The 18,603-nt window shown below is 40.8% G+C and overlaps 2 protein-coding genes across 3 annotated transcripts in view; both read right to left on the bottom strand.

Moving 5' to 3' along the window:
* frmd5a (FERM domain containing 5a) overlaps window positions 1-18,603 on the bottom strand; it is a 79,240-nt gene that overhangs the window by 38,944 nt on the left and 21,693 nt on the right. The window lies entirely within an intron of this gene.
* On the bottom strand, window positions 13,876-14,460 carry LOC311047881 (group XIIA secretory phospholipase A2-like; the record flags this gene model as incomplete). The annotated part of the gene is made up of 1 exon (XM_084060830.1): window positions 13,876-14,460. The coding sequence occupies one exon, from the start codon at window positions 14,458-14,460 to the stop codon at window positions 13,876-13,878; it is 585 nt and encodes a 194-aa protein (XP_083916956.1).

Raw genomic sequence — 18,603 nt, 5'->3', positions numbered from 1 at the left:
AGAAATCCTCATTGAGAAAGATATTCATTTCCCTGCTGTGCCTGCAGGAAAGCAGAGCTGCCTCCCTGCAAAAAAAATACTTCTCCGGTCCCCTCACTACACCTGTCTGCCAAGAATGTGGTATTATATATACTTTTTAGCGTGGTTGCCCTAACAGGGCAACCAGACTATTGTTTTAGTGGCACGCTACTCCTCCCCCAATGTCGTGCCATACGTCAAAATGACCGGCTTGACCGGGAATCGTGCGCTTGTATTTTGCTAAGAGATTGGTTGCATAGTTTAATTGATATTAATTTATTAGTGAATGACATTTCCCCATCCACTTTAATGGAAAATAGGAAAATGAAAAAACTACATTTCAAGTATTTTTTTTCTCAAACTGTAAGGGCTAGAGTTACAAGACTTGGAGGGGAGGTTCATAATTTAGTCCGAAATTATCAAAAAAATAATTACACTAGTTGGCCTCATGGTTGCGCTATAATTTCTTTCTTTCTCTGCAGAAGTTCTAAGATATATTACAATATCCCTATATTTGGGATTGCCAAGCTTTTAGCCACTTTCAACATGTCATCCCTATTTTGGGCATGTCCTTATGGACAAAACATTTTTAAAACAAACGATTATTAAAAAATAACATTCTACAAGCTCACAACGTTTGGCAATGCAATTATTCTCGAACAGCAAAAGTATAGATGCCTGAAGGTCTATTGACCAAAACGTTGCCTAAATAAAGTTGTCGTTATTGTGCAAGTGTTGACGGAGTGCGGGTCATTTTATTGTATTCTTCTGAAGTATAAAAAGAATAAAAGTAGCTTAATCAGTTAAGACCCTTTGTATTATGCCTATTTCATACAGATTTGTAAGATAGCCTAAAACTTTGGGCAACATGGAACCAATATGCGCATGCCTTTCTGGGTTACAATCAGCTGTGAAACCAGAAACGTCTAGCACAATCTCCTAAAATCTAATGCTTTAAACATCATTTGCAACTACAGTGTAGGCAAAGAGGAGAGCAGTACTGTTCTGTTGCTATGCGCTAGCATCACTATAATACATGACAACAATTCTGAAGTATCGCCGATAAACACCCACATCCCACAGCTTAACAGCTTGTGTTGGAACAAGATGATGCATATTGCTTTGACAGACTGGCCTCTTATTAACCACTTTCAACCAGGCATCCTTATTTCTGGCATGTCATTCTAGGTGACATAAATAAAACATAAAAAAAAAACAAAGAGAAAAACAACACCTTAACAATACAACAACAATGAAAATGCAATTTAGATAGCATGTTATGAAGACAGATGCCAGGTCATTGGCCTGGCATCCTATAGTCTGTACAGTTTCAATGTACAGATTATAGATTTTTGGGGATATTCTACTGTTAGACTGATGATAGGCTCTTTGCTTATGATCCTACATTACTATTTCTATGCATTTGATGTATTACCTTGTGTTGTCCATGCTCTGGAAGTAAGTCGCTCTGGATCAAGCGTCTGCTAAATGCCTAAATAGTAAATTGTAAGACACTTAGTAAGGTGTTGGGCCACATTATAGTACATTATAGTGGCTATACAGTATTTATTCTGATGCAATGTACATCCAATCCAATAGAAACTCAGGGTAGAGAGACTATTCAGGGAGAGAGGTTGGTGGGAACTGTGATGTTGTTTGGTTAATGTTCCACATCCACTGCCCAGCCCACGCAATGTGAGTGCTCATATCTGCTGCTCCCTGTCTGACCTTAAAACATAAAGCTGTTTGGATCACTTACAGAGGACATCATCACAACAAGCCTTTTCTGCTTTTTGTAAGAAACCAAATCTATTCTAAATTAAGCACACACAGAATTGTGTGCCATACAGTAAAACCTTTACAGTCAAAATGCCACAGTTGAAGGATAATTATGGGTAAATATTGAAAGGTGCTGTAAGTGAAATTGCTTGGTTAAAAAAAGGTTTTAAAGTTAAAACTCTTTAAAGTTATATTCTGATAATAATCATTGCTATCGAGTGTGTGTTCAGTAGGGGCCTCCCCGTCTCTCCAGCTGTTTACAAACAGAAAATAAACTTTCAGGTGGGTTGCCAATTCCATCCAATCAGAAGAGAATACAGTAATGCAGCTTAATTTTCCAGTGTTCCAGTTATAATTTGGTCTGCTAATTTTTTGTGTAATTACTTCCAATTTCAACTGTTTATCCTGTATCCTGTATGAGTTTTCTCGCCTGATTGGATAAAATTGGTATCACAACTTGAAAATGAGCTGGAGAGACAGAGAAACCCCAGTTACTAAACAAATATCCTAGCAAGGATTACTATCAGAATATTCGAACACTTATTTTAACAAAAGATCGATCTTATACTTCCTTGAACAGTCAAAGAACACATTCAAGGTACTTAAGGAAAACTCAAACTCATTAGATACAAACAGAACATTTTAAGATGCAAGTCTGTTTCTATCATTTATTGTTAATATTAAATGACCTTTCAAAAGTCAGACACTCTCTTCAGAAAAGTGTTCATGAAATCAAGCTTCCGCTCTAAGAGGACAAACCAGGCAAGTGTTCATCACACAAACGGATCGGCTACTGAGAGACAATGGGCCACTTCAGTGCTGCTGAGATTTCCTCTGCCCACTAAAACGGAGCCCTTTTTGACACTGTGGCGAGTCCCTAAATGAAGTGACGGAGGGGGATGAGTGACAACCCAACAAGATCCTGTCATCATGTCGACAGACTCAACACTACTGTTTAACTTGCAATGGGAAACCATTTAATATGCTGCAAAAACTCAAAAGGCTTCTAAGAACATCACCATTATCAACCATACTGTCAAAACCAAATACATAAAACAAATATATAAAAATACAGGGTTTACCACATGTTTAAAAAAGGGTCAGGTTTAAGGGTTTAAAACAGGCCAATAAGCAGAAAACATTCGTTAAAGCCTCTCAATATTGCATGATTAAAGAGATTACACACAGCAGTTTTCCTAAAATTGTTAAAAACTGATTATGTAATCTCTGGCTTCTGCAATGGTTAGGTAGCTGGGTATGGGGCTACTATCATTTCAGCACTCAAGTTTCTTGACATTTCATAAATGAGGATATTGGAGAATACTTTCTCTCAGACCATGCTATTCGTATTGATTAATTAGTGTGACAGCAATGAGGAGTTTAAGTACGAAGGCGAGGGGATGCTGTCCTCAATGCATACAGCTAGGTCGAATGAGCGTAACAGGGCTGTTGAGCTGATGTCTGGGGATTTGGACCGACAGCCTATTTCAGAGATTTAGTGTGGTGTCACTTATGAGGCTTCAAAGAGAAGTCCCTATTGTTTAATCCCTGATACAGTTAAGGCTCAACTGGATGGACTAGCAACATTTTCATGCATCAATTGATTTCACACAAAAAAGTCAAAAATAGTAACTGTGCATCTGACAGCCAGCAACACAAAAAACAATCGACTGGATTGATTCCACAAAAAGGCCTAATCTCCTCTCTGAAATGTGCATCTAACACTGTCGGTGGCTTACAATATTTATTGTTGTGCTTCACAAATAACTCATAACTGTTCACAGATGATATTTCAAAACAAATGTCTTCTTCAGCCTGATATCAACTACTTGTTTCTGCAGAACAAGCTTGGCTGTGTAAACAGATCCATACAAAATATTGATCCTGCAAAATGACATTCCTGCATTATAATCTGTTTTGTTTTCTTTTAAATTCTTAAAAAAGGATCCTAATCCTCATGTTACTTTGCGTCCAAACCAAAATCAAATTAAAAGTATCCACAATAAAATGTTGCACTGTGCCAATAACTAATTTGATCACGTAACCAGCCTTTAAATGAGGTGATGGAATAACAGAGCCTGGTGGGGCAGCCAGAGTGCACTAACCATCCTTTCTCATGTCTGGCCTTGGTTTCCTGTCTCTCCTATCTAAGATACGCAAAAACAAGTCTTTAAGAGAGGATGATAAAGCATAGCAGGCAGCTAACCAACAGTGTAAGCCAAAATGCCACCTCAAGCAACTTAACTTTTTGATTGATTGAATACTTTAACAGTTCGCAAAAATGGCACAGATTTATACAAAAGAATGCTAAAAGGATAACCCCAAAAGCCTAGGCCTTATTTCCATTGACTTGTTTCCATTTCACTGCTGAAAAAGTCAGTACAGTATGTCGAACATGGACTAAAATCGGCCACTAAACCTGGCTGCTGTGTGTGGCAGAATTCACAGAGTAAGAGAGACTATCTAGGGACAATGGAATCAAATCACAGAGAGGAAAAAAGTTACCTCACGGGTTCACAGAATGGTTGATTTATGCTGATACAGTATTATTATAGTATCCCAAACAGAGACATTTCAAAAAGCAATTGTGCACATTTTTCCGCAATGTAGCTTGGCTGCCTTTTTCTCTGGGGAGATGTGGTGATGACTATCTATCTCAGTCAGTTTAAAAATGTTTATTGAAAGAATACTGTTTAATGACCCAACACAAATGGATGAAAGACAACGTGTGAATGTAATATTTCTATCAGTGACCATATGGGACTTGTGTCCTTATGCCTAAAGCAGTTTCAGTCCTTAAACACGCAGTAAACTGAGTGTTAAAAATTGCAGATCTACAAGCTCACAGCTAGTGCATCGTATTGCCTGGTACTGTACTACTCCCTAAAAAGGAAGTGCTGTGTGGATACTGGGCTTTATTCCTCCAAGCATGCTCTTCGAGCGAAGGTATCCTCGAGCAGAACACGCTATATAAGGACAGCATGAAGGCTTATAAACAACACTCTCCCACACACACACACAGCTTGCATAAGGTATTGATTTGAGTGAGCCAAAATCATAGGTGAAGCTATACATTTCTCTTTATAATGCCAACTACCTGTTTCACATCCATCATGGTTGGATGTGAAAATGCTTCTAAATTCTTCACTAGTATCTTTAAATATATTAGAGTAGGAGTGAAACGATGAATCAATCATTAGAAGTTTCATCAAATAATTCTATTAGTGATGTACAGTATAATGTAAATGGTTTTCAGTGTGCTATTTACAACTCAACCAAAATCTGTATGCCTATGATATTGACGTCTGTTTGGGTTCTATAACTTGTGATGAGCATTTACTATTGCTGAATTGTATTACCCTTTTTACCATCTAAATTGATCAAAATAAATCACATAGATTAACCAAATAACTGAAGAAAATAAATCACAATCACAAAACACATTCACTGATTATGAAAATAATTGTTACTTGCAGCCCTACTAAACAGTACATCTGGGCTTGGGCCCGCTCATAGCCAACAATGTCATTACCATTAATTTGCACAGACCAAATATATAATTCTGCTTGATTCTCTCATTCATCTCTGGGTATGTCTAATCTCACTTTTCTACGGTAATTAAGATCTTCCAAATTAAGATCTTCCCATTTCCTGAGTAGCATCTGAAAGCCCTCAACGATATTTGAGATTCCACCACTGTACTAAAATGAAAAGAAGTAGGCTGTTAACATGAACAAAGACAGAGAGCTTCCTGTTTTGCCTTGATTCTGCACCAATGTCTAAGTCCATATAATGTATGGCAGCAGCTTCAAGAGGCTACTGCTCTCAATTACATCCTCAGCAAAGAGTCTGCAACAGAGATGGAGGGTCAAAATGTACAGTATGACTCTTTATGTGATTGACGTCACACAGTGTGTGTATTGCTGAGGACCCAAGGATCGATTGGATGAGCAGGTTCGTATGAACAGGCCATCTGGAGAACAAAATAAAGGTCCCCAGTTCGCTTCCCAGCCCCGGCTATGTGTCGAAGTGTCCCTGAGCAAGACACTTATCCCCTAACAGCTCCCCCCAAGCACTCATTCATGACCATCTGAGCAGCCATCCCAGCCATGGGTGAAGCTGAAACAGAATTACCCCCACGAGACTGACAAAAGTTTCCCTTTCCCTTTCTTTCTTTTCTCAAGCAAACATACCACAGTTCTCGACAATACTATACTTCTGGGGGCAAAGTAATCGTCCCGCTCGGAACAGGCACATGTTCCGAACAGGCAAATGTTCCGAACAGGCACACACTGCAAATAGCCGCGCCAAAAATGCAGAAACAGACGTCAAGACAAGCAAGTCTGCAAGCTACTACTTTTTTTTAAAGTAGCAAAATAGCAAAACTATACACTACAAGCTCACAACGCATTGTGAGCTTAAAAAAATAAGTTATTCTTTGCTATTTGTCGTACAACTAAGTATATACTAGAATAGGGGTTAAGACTTAAAACGTTTCTGATTTCTTCTATGGCCTGGTCTGAAAGCTATCATTCTTGGTGAACAGTTAGAGAGACAAAGACGGGCAACAACTCAATAATCTGACAAATGTATCTATTGATTAATTAGATTAGTATTCAAAGGCATTATAGAGATCACTTAACGTAACAGAACTCATCATTGCTACTGTAGAAAACATTCAGGGCATATCTGCCAGCACTAGCCTATATATGGAGATCCCCATAGATGGAGACAATCGACCTGCCAAGTCGTCATAGAGACCTAAACGTGCCATATGTACGGAGTCTGACATCAGCAACCTCTGCCCAGATCTCCATACATAGAGATAACCGTCACGTCCAGGACTGACAGCATAGTCCCATATTTGGGCATAACCGACAGTATAAAAGGCTCAATGTGCCTTAGTTGAGTCCAGTCCCAGCAGCGACTCCGAGAGAGGTTAACCACTAACAGAGAGAGAAGCATCAATAGAAACCAGTAATAGTTGGTTAGCACAGCCTAAAGCATATTCTCATAGTGGACTTGGATCTGGTTAACGAATCAGCCGATATCAGTTTCTATAGCTACATTATAGTCTCCAGGGGGCAAATTGAAAATGCCATCACAACATAAATACTGTTGCATTATTATTTCACTTTGCCTGCATGATTACTGAGAAGGTAGTCTCTCAAGACATACTATTGGCTGGCTCACCCAATTTTGTACATCGGAAGCGCTAAAAATGAGTAGAAAATACAGCGGATGTCCCACCTCCCCCCCATTTCTGTTTCGCCTTTGTAGTCACGTAAATAACTCCTCCTGGAAAGCAAATTAGTTGAAGGCCATCTGGCTTGCTACTGCTTGGCAGAAATGTGATTATATATTAACATATTTTTAAGATATTTGTCTCCGCCAGGCCGAAAGGCATGGCGAGAGTATGTTTTACCCCCTGTCCGTCCGTCCGTCCATGTGTCCGTGTATCTGTGTGTCCATCTGTCTGTGAGCAGCTAATCTCCGAGGGAGGAGAGGAGGCACAGGAGGCCGATTTGTGCAAAACCCATTTTTTGATATAACTCCTAAAGATTTTATCCAAAAATCACGCAAATCAATACACAGTATCTTTATAGTCATATGATCAACACGGATCTGTCCGACTTTCCATATTCCATACAGATTGGCTAAGGTTGGCTTCCAAAGTTTGCAGGAGTGCTCCGTTTTGAACAAAATGCCTCAAATCATGAACGCAGCTTGTGATTTCCGTGAAATTTCACACACACATTACCACTAGGCCGAGGAAGAAATGCCACTTGATTTTTTTAAAAATCGACCTCATGGTAGCGCTATAACAGGCCAATTCGTGTTTTTACCAAAAACTGCACTGATCTGTGTAAAACTTTGCCCTGCATTTTTCACATTTGCCTTTTATAACGCCACCAGGAGGCCGACTTATGTAAAACACATTTTTGCCTTCAGATTTTATCCAAATTTCACACAAATCGGTATACATGATCTCTATAGTCATGTGATCAAGACGGATCTGTTTGATTTTTCATATTCCATCCTGATTGGCTAAGATTGACATCTAAAGTTTGCAGGAGTGGCCCGTTTTGAACAAAATGCCGTAAATCATGAAGCGTCCGATTGCGGTGAAACTTTGCACGCACATTCGCACTACGTTGAGGAACAAATGCCACCCTTTTAACATTTCCCTATTATAGCACCACCAGGAGGCCGATTTTTGCAACACTTTTCTTTTTTATATTACTCCTACAAATGTTCAAACATGTGCAAACATCATGCAGATCGGTACACTATATCTCTATAGTCAAGTGATAAAGATGGTTCCATCCGATTTTTCATATTCCATCCTGTTTGGCGAATTCCGAACATTGCTGGCCCACAATAACCTACCTGACCTGGCGGAGACCTGTGCTCCGAGGAGCACTTTCTCTATTTTAATTATGTTTGCATGAACTGAGATGACAAATAGATCAGAAATAATGTATACGTTACAGACTCTCTGTATAGCATTGGAAAAGACTATTGATAAGGAAAACACTTGAGTATAAGACCTATAAGTCAAGGAACATCAAATCAAAGCAGAGTCTTTCAAAATCTTGTCAGTCCTTTTGTCTGCTCTTGTTAGCTTGTTAACGTGAAAATATATTGATTTGTAGTACAAGGATCCATTCATTTCTCACTCATCTTCTAGTGCTGATACTGACTGAATGGGGTCAGTGGAGGGTGCAGGTACTGTAGTCAGGGAGAAGACTTGGCTGATTGACAATGACATGAATTATCATGACATGATATCATTAGGGCTGTCACGATCATGACATTTTAGTTGACGATGAATTGACATTCAAATAACTGCAATTAATAATGATTTAATTGTGGTTTTGGGATTCAACGTAGTAGGATATGTCCTTTTGCACACCTCCGAGCAGACAGGTGCATCGGAGTATGAATGCTGAATATGGAAGAAAAAGGGGAGAAGGGAGAGGGAGTCCCGCACACTGTCTTCCCTTATAAAGGTGTTTATTTTAGTTAAGATGCAACGTTTCGGTCACTGGGACCTTCATCAGGGATTCAACGTTGGAAAATGTCATTTTAAAAAATTGTTTGTGAACAAAAATAGCACTGGGCAGACATGACAAATAACTTATATAAACAACTGACAAGGACTGGTACCAATAATCAAAATAAATAATATACTATGGCCAAAGCAGGCCATATTTAAACATGTTCTACTTAAAAGATTTCACATAAACCTTTTCAAAACTTTCAAAAATAGTGAAAATATCCGATCTACAAGCTCACATTGTATCGCAAAACGACATGTTGTGTGTGAGCATGTAGATCGACTATTTTCGTCTGCCGTTAAATGCCGAAGTATGCATGGCTAAATGTTAAGGTTATAGTCTCATCATTAGTGTCCTCTTACAACGACGAAATGCATGTTGTGATCTTCCCTCCCTGGTTTTCTTCCAGGGCAGTGAGCACGTGTCTTCACCTCCCCGAATCAAAGACCACATTCAAAACGCCGACGCCACTGCAGTTGCGAGGAAGATTGCTGATGTCAGCTTTTCGTGTCCTTTACCTACACAGTCCGTGCACAAAGCAACAACGCTGTGGCATGGAAAAGGCCTGGGTGGCTTCACAGTAAGCAGCCAAGAGGAACAGATTGCTTCTGCGCTGCATGATCACAGTGGGGACGGTTCTGAAAGGGGGCTTTGTTTGCCCGGTGGGTAAGGTGGGGGGTGGGCTTGAGTGGCCTGGCTTTGGTTGCACACGGTGGCATGTGGCCTGGTCAAACTGGGACTGTGGTGGCGTGGGAGGGCAGTGATGCAGGCCCTTTCCCATGTGTTTCCAACCTCTGTTAAGTCGTGCCACTCTTAAGTCGCACTGGGAGTCATCACGTCATTCAGCGGTGTGTGCAATGGGCGTCCTCCCTGGGAAGCCTCGTCATCAAAATGTCTATGACTGGAGAGAATGCAAAAATGCATTCAAAACTGCAGTTTCACTGTTCACTCAACAACATATGCTTAAGTGCTTTGCAGCATTTATATTGTATTTCCATGATTAAAGGTGTGACTTGCTTAGTCATTCCCTGTATCCTATCCATTCACCATGTCGCTAACAGCTGAGCTTGTACGTGTACAGACTTGTTCTCCCTCAAATCCCAATAGAAAATAAACATGGAGTAAAAAGCAGTTGTCAACAGGACCGCTGTAGCTGAGGTATGTACTGTATGGCGTATGTCTACACTGCACAGCAATTTGCACTAAGGAGTACTTACTTACACTGTCTACTTACAATAAGGCATTGATAAAACAAAACAACGCAATCTAATCAAGACAACGAACCTTACCAGTTCCAAGCGGAAGCGTTGTATGTGAGACAAGTTAGTGAAGGACATTATCAGTTCAGACAACACTATCCCTGTATGCCACAGAGCATGAGATGGATCAGCCATCGCACAATGACAACCTCACTGCAGAACAGCCCACTCAGCAAAGGAAACTGTGAAATGCTAAATCCTGAGTGTCGATTTGAACTCTGACCCTTACGGATCCATTTTTACACTCTCGGAGTAAAGTTGACACTCAGAATTTAACGGTGCGCAATGGGGAAATCAGGCTGATCGATTTGGTGTCAAATCAGGCTCAGAGGATGCCAGGGCCTCTGGAAGATTTAGATGCCATCGTCAAAATGAGAGGGATGACAGAAAAAAGAGATTCATAGAAAACATTTACATAAAATCAATTACAAGGGGGGTGCATTTGCTGGAAATCATGTTGCTGACAAAGACTTTGGCTTCTTACAAACTGTATGGTCAGTGAATCCATCTCATCAATGTATTGCTTCTCGCCAGAAACATATGGGCAGACAGGAACGTTTTGCTCACCTTTACAAATATTAGCTAACAACCATCTCCCTTTCGCAGCCTGAGATCATGAACTTCTACTGATTTCACAGACAGGAAGGAAATTGCAGTGGTGTTTGACAGAAAGAAATGTATATAATAAATGTCCTCTCCGAGAAAGAATTCAAGAAGTAAGGAGGTGCATGTGGACTAGCGAGTACTCACCACATTAATTAATTACATTTTCATACGTTCAATGCAGCATGCACTCACACATCACTAAAGAATATATCATATTGGAGAGAGACCTTGATTATTCAAAACTATGGTAAGTTCATAGTGACTGTGATCTAGAGACCATCCAGAGTACCAAGGGCTTGATGAATGAAATGAACCCATCCTTTCTCCATCCTACAGAAATAATACAGCCACTAAATCTAGTTTAATCCTCTCAAACAAGGCCCTTGCGTCCCTATAACTTCTCCCCATCAACAAATTCAGCTGTCAGTGATATTTGTTTGTTAAAATAAGTGTTAAATAGCTCCATATCGAGTGTTTGTTCAGTAAAAAGGGTGTCCTCGTCTCTCCAGCCCTGGTTGATAACCAGAAAATACTGTACATTTCCAGCTCGGTATACCAATTTGATCCAATCAGGAGAGAGAACTCATAAAGGATACAGGATTTAAGAGAAATTGGAACAGAAAATTGGCAGACAAAATTGGAACTGGAGCACTATAAAATTTAAGTTGCCGATTGGATGAAATTGTTGACCCACCTGAAAATGTGTTTACTGAAGTGTGTGTGTGTGTGTGTGTGTGTGTGTGTGTGTGTGTGTGTGTGTGTGTGTGTGTGTGTGTGTGTGTGTGTGTGTGTGTGTGTGTGTGTGTGTGTGTGCGTGCGTGCGTGCGTGCGTGCGTGCGTGCGTGCGTGCGTGCGTGCGTGCGTGCGTGTCCAAGCAAGTATGTTCTTATTCTTATCAAGTGAACCTCTATAGGCCTGGACCGCTGGTGTAGCCTGACAGCGTGTCGCAGGATCGACTCCCGATCCCAAAGGCCTTTGCTGCATGTCACTCCCCTTTTCTCTCCCCATTTCCTGTCAGCCTACTGTCCTGTCAAATAAAGGCATAAAAGCCCAAAAATAAATCTTTCAAAAGGTGAACCTCTATACACCTCCTCATGAACCTCACATGAAGTCCCTCTAGCCTTCCTGAATCAACCACAGGAACACAACAATTGAAAAGTTAGACATGGGTTGTACTGTACTTTGTCCCACTGCCTCTTATGAGTTTAATCACATTGAGATCAAAATACTTGATCTGTTTGCAATCCACCCCAGAGCAGGGATTAAAATGTATTGTAAGTGATATTTGTGTGTTAAAACAAGAAGTATTTTGTTAAAAGGTTAAAACCCTACATTCTGATAATATTCATTGTTATAGTCTTTATAAGAATGGCATGATGCCATGAATTCATTTTAATTCATTTATTTTAAGTCATAAGTGGCAGTGGGACAAACAAGTACAGTACAACCCATGTCTGTCTAACTGTTCAAATGTTGAGTTCCTGTGGTCGATTCAGGAAGGCCAAAGGGACTTGTGAGGTGTATAGAGGTTCACTTGACATTGACGAAGAAGAACATACTTGCTTGGACACACACACGCCATCTGGCATGAGGAGGAGCATGGCAGGGCCGGTGACAGTGATTAAAGTGCAGATCATTTATGTTCTAACCTTCCCCCAGGCTAAATCTACAGTGGACAAAAAGGTCTCATGCAAAATTCTCCGCCTATCCTAAACACTGGTTGTCATTAGCCAAAACCGATTCATCAAACCATAGCGTAATTTCAAACCAACACAACCTTTAGAGGTCAAGGAGAATGCTTTCTAACTTCCCTCGGGTGGAAAACCCCCCTTGAGTTATTATCATAAAAAAATTGCCTTGATAGAAGAGTCCTTCAAGCTTCACAAGAAGCCCACAGAGAGAACGCCATCTTGAACAAACCGCCACCAACCTTGAGCCCAAAACACTGATCCCATTACCCACCATGCAATCAGCCTTTTGAAAGGCTGAGGGACCACGTTCTGCTTGCCACTGCTCACGTCACTCATCTGCTCCACTGGGACTCAGTCCTGCATGCGCTAATAGCCCAAACTGTGTGCTGGATTAACAGAATGCACTAATGCTGTGCTCCTCGGGCACCAATTACAGTACCAGAACAAGTGGATTTTCTTCCACAGGCTTGAATTCCCCACAATGATGTCCTTTGGTCTTTTACAAGCACTCTGTGAGCTGTAAATACAGAGAAGTCAGCAGCCATTCACTCAGGATAGGTCACAGATTAGTGGGTAACAGAACTGTTACCTTTTCTTAACGTCATACACTCGTATATGTTTCACAATAAAATGTTTTTGAACTTCTCTAACCACCACTACTTTTTACTTGCAAGTGACGCTTGTGCCAGAATGACAAACAGAAGGCACCATAAATGTATCAAAAATTGATTTATTTATGTATAACGTTAATAAAAACTGTTACTGGCAACGTTGCAAAATATCCTTGGTTGCTACAACTGACTTGGTCTCTACTAAAATGAATGTTGAGACTTTATGTTATGACTTTAAGTATACTTTTATGTTAAATTAACAGTGATGTGCACCGTCGGCAACAACTGGGTCTTGTTTTTGTTTCGTTTTTTATTACAGTAATTGGAATAAGGGTCTGACAGTATTTTCTTTGTTCCTATCTTACATATTGTCACATGGAAATATCTTATTACCGCGTGACTCTGTAGGAGCCGAGCCATCTAGAAAAGTGTCTGTGAGTCTGAGATTGTTTGTGGGCTGTCTGTGTATGTGTGTCTGGGGCTAATCTGATTGATCGCTGGATAAATCAGTGCCACGCTGCACGCTGCCAGAAAGCCAAGGAAATACTTAAATTTGTTCACGTTTTATATATTTCATATATATATAACTTGCAAACTTAGCGATTGGATCGGGCTGAGACCTTGCCCAAATACAAAGTTATACAATTTACAATTTCGGCAGTTAGCAGACACTCTTAGTCCAGTGTCTTACAAAAAAAGAATTGCCTCCTCTACTGTCCAAAAGCTGCAGAACACATGGGAGGAAAGCACTTACCAGCCGAGCTCTATCCCTGAGAAAACATCAGAGTTTGAAAGAAGTTTGTATTTTGTTATCTTTGCCCGTGTACTGTGTAATGCCATCTGTAGTTCTTCATAATTCCTTCTTCTCTGCGTACTGACACATACAAGACTCTCGCTGGCTGTCCAGGTAGGGCTTGCAGCCCAGGTGCATGACGGCATCAAGAAGCAGGGTCACAGTTGACTCGCACACTTGGACACTATGGTCCACTCCCAAAGTCCTTTTCACATCTCTACATATGATCTCCAGGCAGCCCTGGAACTCCTTGTCACAGTCGTTTTTCTGACGACCGCAGGTGTCATAGCAACGGTCGTGCTGGTCGCAACATGTGGTCATGGATGGGATGCCTATGTCGAACTGAACTCCAAAGCGTGGGGATCCACATCCATTCGGGGGTGAAGGCTTGTAGTGAGGACGTGGTGCTGGCTTAGAACCATCACTACATTTGTATTGACATAACCCATCGTCACCGCCAAACAAGTCAAGTGCAGCATCGAGATAGCCTTCAATTTTTTGTATTCCGTTAAGAATGGTTTTCAAAGTCATTCGCCAGTCTGGAGTTTCTGGCTCTTGTTTGCATGCAGACACATGGAGGGGTAAACATCCATAGAAGCACAACAGGAAGAGCAGAGCAGAGAGGCAGGTGTGCTTGTGCATCGTCCACGGAACAAAAATCTCTTGACCAAAGAACCAGAGAGAAACTCGACTCCTCGCATGTGAGCCAAGTAAAAAAGCGTGACTGCTGAAGATTAATTTATACTTCAAATTTTCCCCATCGATGACATCATAGATACGTCATAGATATGTCATAGATTACTGACGTCATGGACTGTCCACATTACGTCCGAGATCCACATAGAAGCCACACTGTTGTTAGACCTGCCTTGTTTTTCCAGGAGACCACAGGCAAATAAGAACACTTAGAATCACATGGACTGCAAACCCAGAGAATGCAGATTTCCAACTTACAAAGTTCAAAGTTCGAGGTGGTGTATAAGATCATGACTGATACACACTGTACATCTTCACTGTTAAGCAGTCTAGAATAGCTCACTGGTTTTCAAAGTGTGTGCGTGTGTGTGTGTGTGTGTGTGTGTGTGTGTGTGTGTGTGTGTGTGTGTGTGTGTGTGTGTGTGTGTGTGTGTGAGTGAGTGAGTGAGTGAGTGAGTGAGTGAGTGAGTGAGTGAGTGAGTGAGTGTGAGTGTGTGAGTGAGTGAGTGAGTGAGTGAGTGAGTGAGTGAGTGAGTGAGTGAGTGTGAGTGTGAGTGTGAGTGTGTGTGTGTGAGTGAGTGTGTGTGTGTGTGTGTGTGTGTGTGTGTGTGTATATGTCTATATACATATGTATATATACATGTGTGTATATGTATATGTATATGTATATATATATATATATATATATATATATATATATATATATATATATATATATATATATATATATATATATATATATACACACACATGTTGTGCATTATTTCTTACTTATTTGGTGTTCCACCTGCAATTATTAGCTTTGACAAGTTTCTCCATGGAGATTTGCGTGACTCACACAACAAATGGTGTTGAGAGAAGAAGGTTTGTTTACATTATATTGGTTACGAGGGTGGATCACTGTCAGTCAGGGTGAAAAACAAAACCAGCCACAGCGAGGCAAAGTGGAAAAGTAGAGCAGAGCAATCTGCTAAGCTCCATCCTCAGGGACAAATACAAGTTCAGCATGTATATAATAACAGAAGAAGAAGAAATCTATCACAGTATGAATGGGGCCAAGGAAACATGCTGGTGTCAAACGGCTTATGTAGTCTGAAGGGAGAGCGTGTATTCTGAGGATATTGTGCTATTTTGAATGTAGAATAACTTGTATAGTACTTTATAAAGAAAGGGGTCATCATTTTGCTCCAGTGCCGAGCTGCAATATCAAAATAACATTGTGGGTGTTAGAATGTTCATTACATTGGTTTATAGCCTATTACTGATAACTTCAAGCAGCCGCTCAAAACAAAATGCAAACAGGTTAAATGGAGAAGAGAGCAGATTAATCCAACACAAATCACCTTCTGCCACAGTGAGCACTATCAGTGTTCTGAAGGGCCTCAGTAATGTTACACAGCCTGATTGAGGTACCAACAATATAAAGTGTCTCCGCTGACAATAGAGACAGACGTTGCAGAGATCTGATTAGGTAAACATGCCACCATTGCCACGGCAGAAGAAACAAGACAGATGTTGTTAACACAGTGAGAGGCGAGATCCATTCTCATTTGACCAGGCTAGTGTTCAACATTATAAAGCAAGGAGCACAAGGATCGAGGAACGACCAATATGATATTGGTGAGCGACTGAGCGCCATGAACATCGCATGCACATAATCTGTATACTCAGCAGGTATGCTACATGCACATGATTAGTGAGTGAATGAAGTGGTTAGTGAGGTATTGACTGCAAAGTGTGGCCGACTGCCTCCTGAGAGTCGGCGAGTAATTACTGCAAAGTTCTCTGAAGTGTACAGCAGTGGCAGACACTCAAACACTGATATCTTTCCCACCTTTCACTTCAGAGAGCTTGTGTAGGCCGTGCTGCAGCCCGTACCTCAAACGCACCGTTGCTAAATGATTACAAAATACTAGAGAAATAGGTCCCCATGAACTCACATGGCATTTACTTTCTTGACGGAATGACGCAGGTGGAGCACAACCTGGATTGTAGATTGGCTATTTTCTCTATTTTCTTTATTTATTTTACCCAAAATAGGGATGCCAGGATTAATGTGGTTAAACATCAACTGGCAGAGCTGCCACTTGGTCTCCTCATTGCCCTCAGTGCCCTGCTCCCTCATCCCCCACAGCCAGCGGGTGAACTACAGAGTGGCCTGTTACATGCGGCCAGCTGAGCCGAACTTATGGAGACCTAAGTCAGGGGTGGGAGAAGAGAGAGAGAAGGAGGGGGGTGTTAGAGCCTTGAGGAACAATTCTGCCCCCATCTCTCAGTCTCAATGACCTGTTAGCTGCTGGGTGTCTCATCAGTAACGCCAGACCAATCAACCACTACTTTTTTTTTTACATCGGTTTTGGCAATTACATGGCCGATGTGTCAAGGCCGCGTTTAACCTATACTGTCCTTATTTTGGGCAGGTCATTGATTTTAAAATGTTTTAAAATGTTTTGAAAGGTTTTCAGAACATTTCAAAAATTGCAGATCTACAAGCTAACAACGCATCGCAACGCTACATACTATACAGTATGCTATTAAAAAAAATCTGACAAGTTTTTCAAATTTATTAGAATTTTGCACTTTTTGTCAAAATATCGGTCAACATGGGTAATCGCTAATCGGTGGGCTAGGACTCTCTAAAATCGGGATTAGCATCGGACCCAAAAATCTGGTATTGGTCGTCACTCGTCAGTGATGGTGATGAGGTGGAGATTGAAGATGAGATGGATGATGAAGATGATCAGTGAAACAGTTTTTTTATGATAGTTTTGCTTTCAATTAACTAGTATGATCAGATTGTCATCTATGTCAGATAGTGTGATTGCCATCCATTTAATAACCTTGCAATTGATATAAGAAAATGGCAGGAAATTATTGCAAAACAAAATAGTAAAATGTACTTGTTATGAGCCTAAAATGTGTGTTTTTCACCAACAAAGAGTGGTTGTACCATGCAGTCAATGGCCTTTTGATTTGGGTTCATTTGTATGTTGTATGGTTCAGGAGTTATGAAAGACTGTATTTTTCGCCACTTGCATGGCCACCAAATTAACCCCATGGGCTATTATTTGACCGTGGCAACATGAAAAAACGTTTCTTTAAAAAAAAAAAAGAGACCATTAGGGACCTAAAAAGAACAAAAGCTAAAAAATACCATGCGGGTACATGGGAACCTATTTCTCATGCTAGACTAATAGCCGAGGTACTTTCTCACTTTCCCATAATTTCCCTAGGGGCTGAGCGGTGGCTGTCATACCCATGCGGCTGTTGTTCCAATTTAATGATCACTGCTTTTAACCAGCTCTATCTTTAAAGCTATATTGTACACACATGTATGAATAAAGTGGCAGTCAGCAAAGGTCGGGACAACTGTTAAATATCAAGCCAATGTATGTAATTGAGAAATGAAAAATAGGCTATGCTTCAAAGTAGCCTGATGGGAGTGTTGTACAAAAACGAATTTCACCCACTTTTTTACCTTGTAAACCTGTGATGTGACAATAAACCTGATCCTGATCCTGATCCTGACAGTGCGTCGCGGGTTCTAGTCCCGTAGCCTTTGCTACATGTCACTCCTATCAATAAAAGCCAAAAAAAAATCCAAAATCCAAAACAAAGAAGGGAAAAATACACCTTGTTGATGCCTTAAATACAGGTGAAACCTCTAATAGGGTCATTAAATGAACTGCTGGTGGTTAATGATGTAATCTGAAATAATCCCCACTGTAGATTTTCCATGTGTCTCCCACCAACTCCATAGGTGCTCATCACTCACGAGTGGCATCACAATTAGCTCTACAGCAGCAACAGGCCTGCAGCAGCTGTCTGAGGCAGTTCCCACCTGAGGAGAGGGCTATTATGGGATGTCTCAAACTTCATGAAGGGCACTCCAGAGGGCTTCTCATAAAGCTCTGCTGCCAATCTTCTGTCCATCATCGTCGTTAATAATAGAAGGCCCGTTAATGCCTCCTCTACCAGGAGGCCTCTCAGGAGCACCTGCAGCAGTGGTAGTCAGATGATGATGCCACAAATCTCAGCAATTCACCCAGGTGGGAGAAAACTGCACTGGTGCCAAATCCAATGCCGAGA

This window comes from Gymnoscopelus microlampas (assembly GCF_963454915.1).
Source record: "Gymnoscopelus microlampas genome assembly, chromosome: 6".
Classification (NCBI taxonomy): domain Eukaryota; kingdom Metazoa; phylum Chordata; class Actinopteri; order Myctophiformes; family Myctophidae; genus Gymnoscopelus; species Gymnoscopelus microlampas.
The sequence above is the reverse complement of the archived record's forward strand: the minus strand, read 5'-3'. Positions and strand labels throughout refer to the sequence as shown.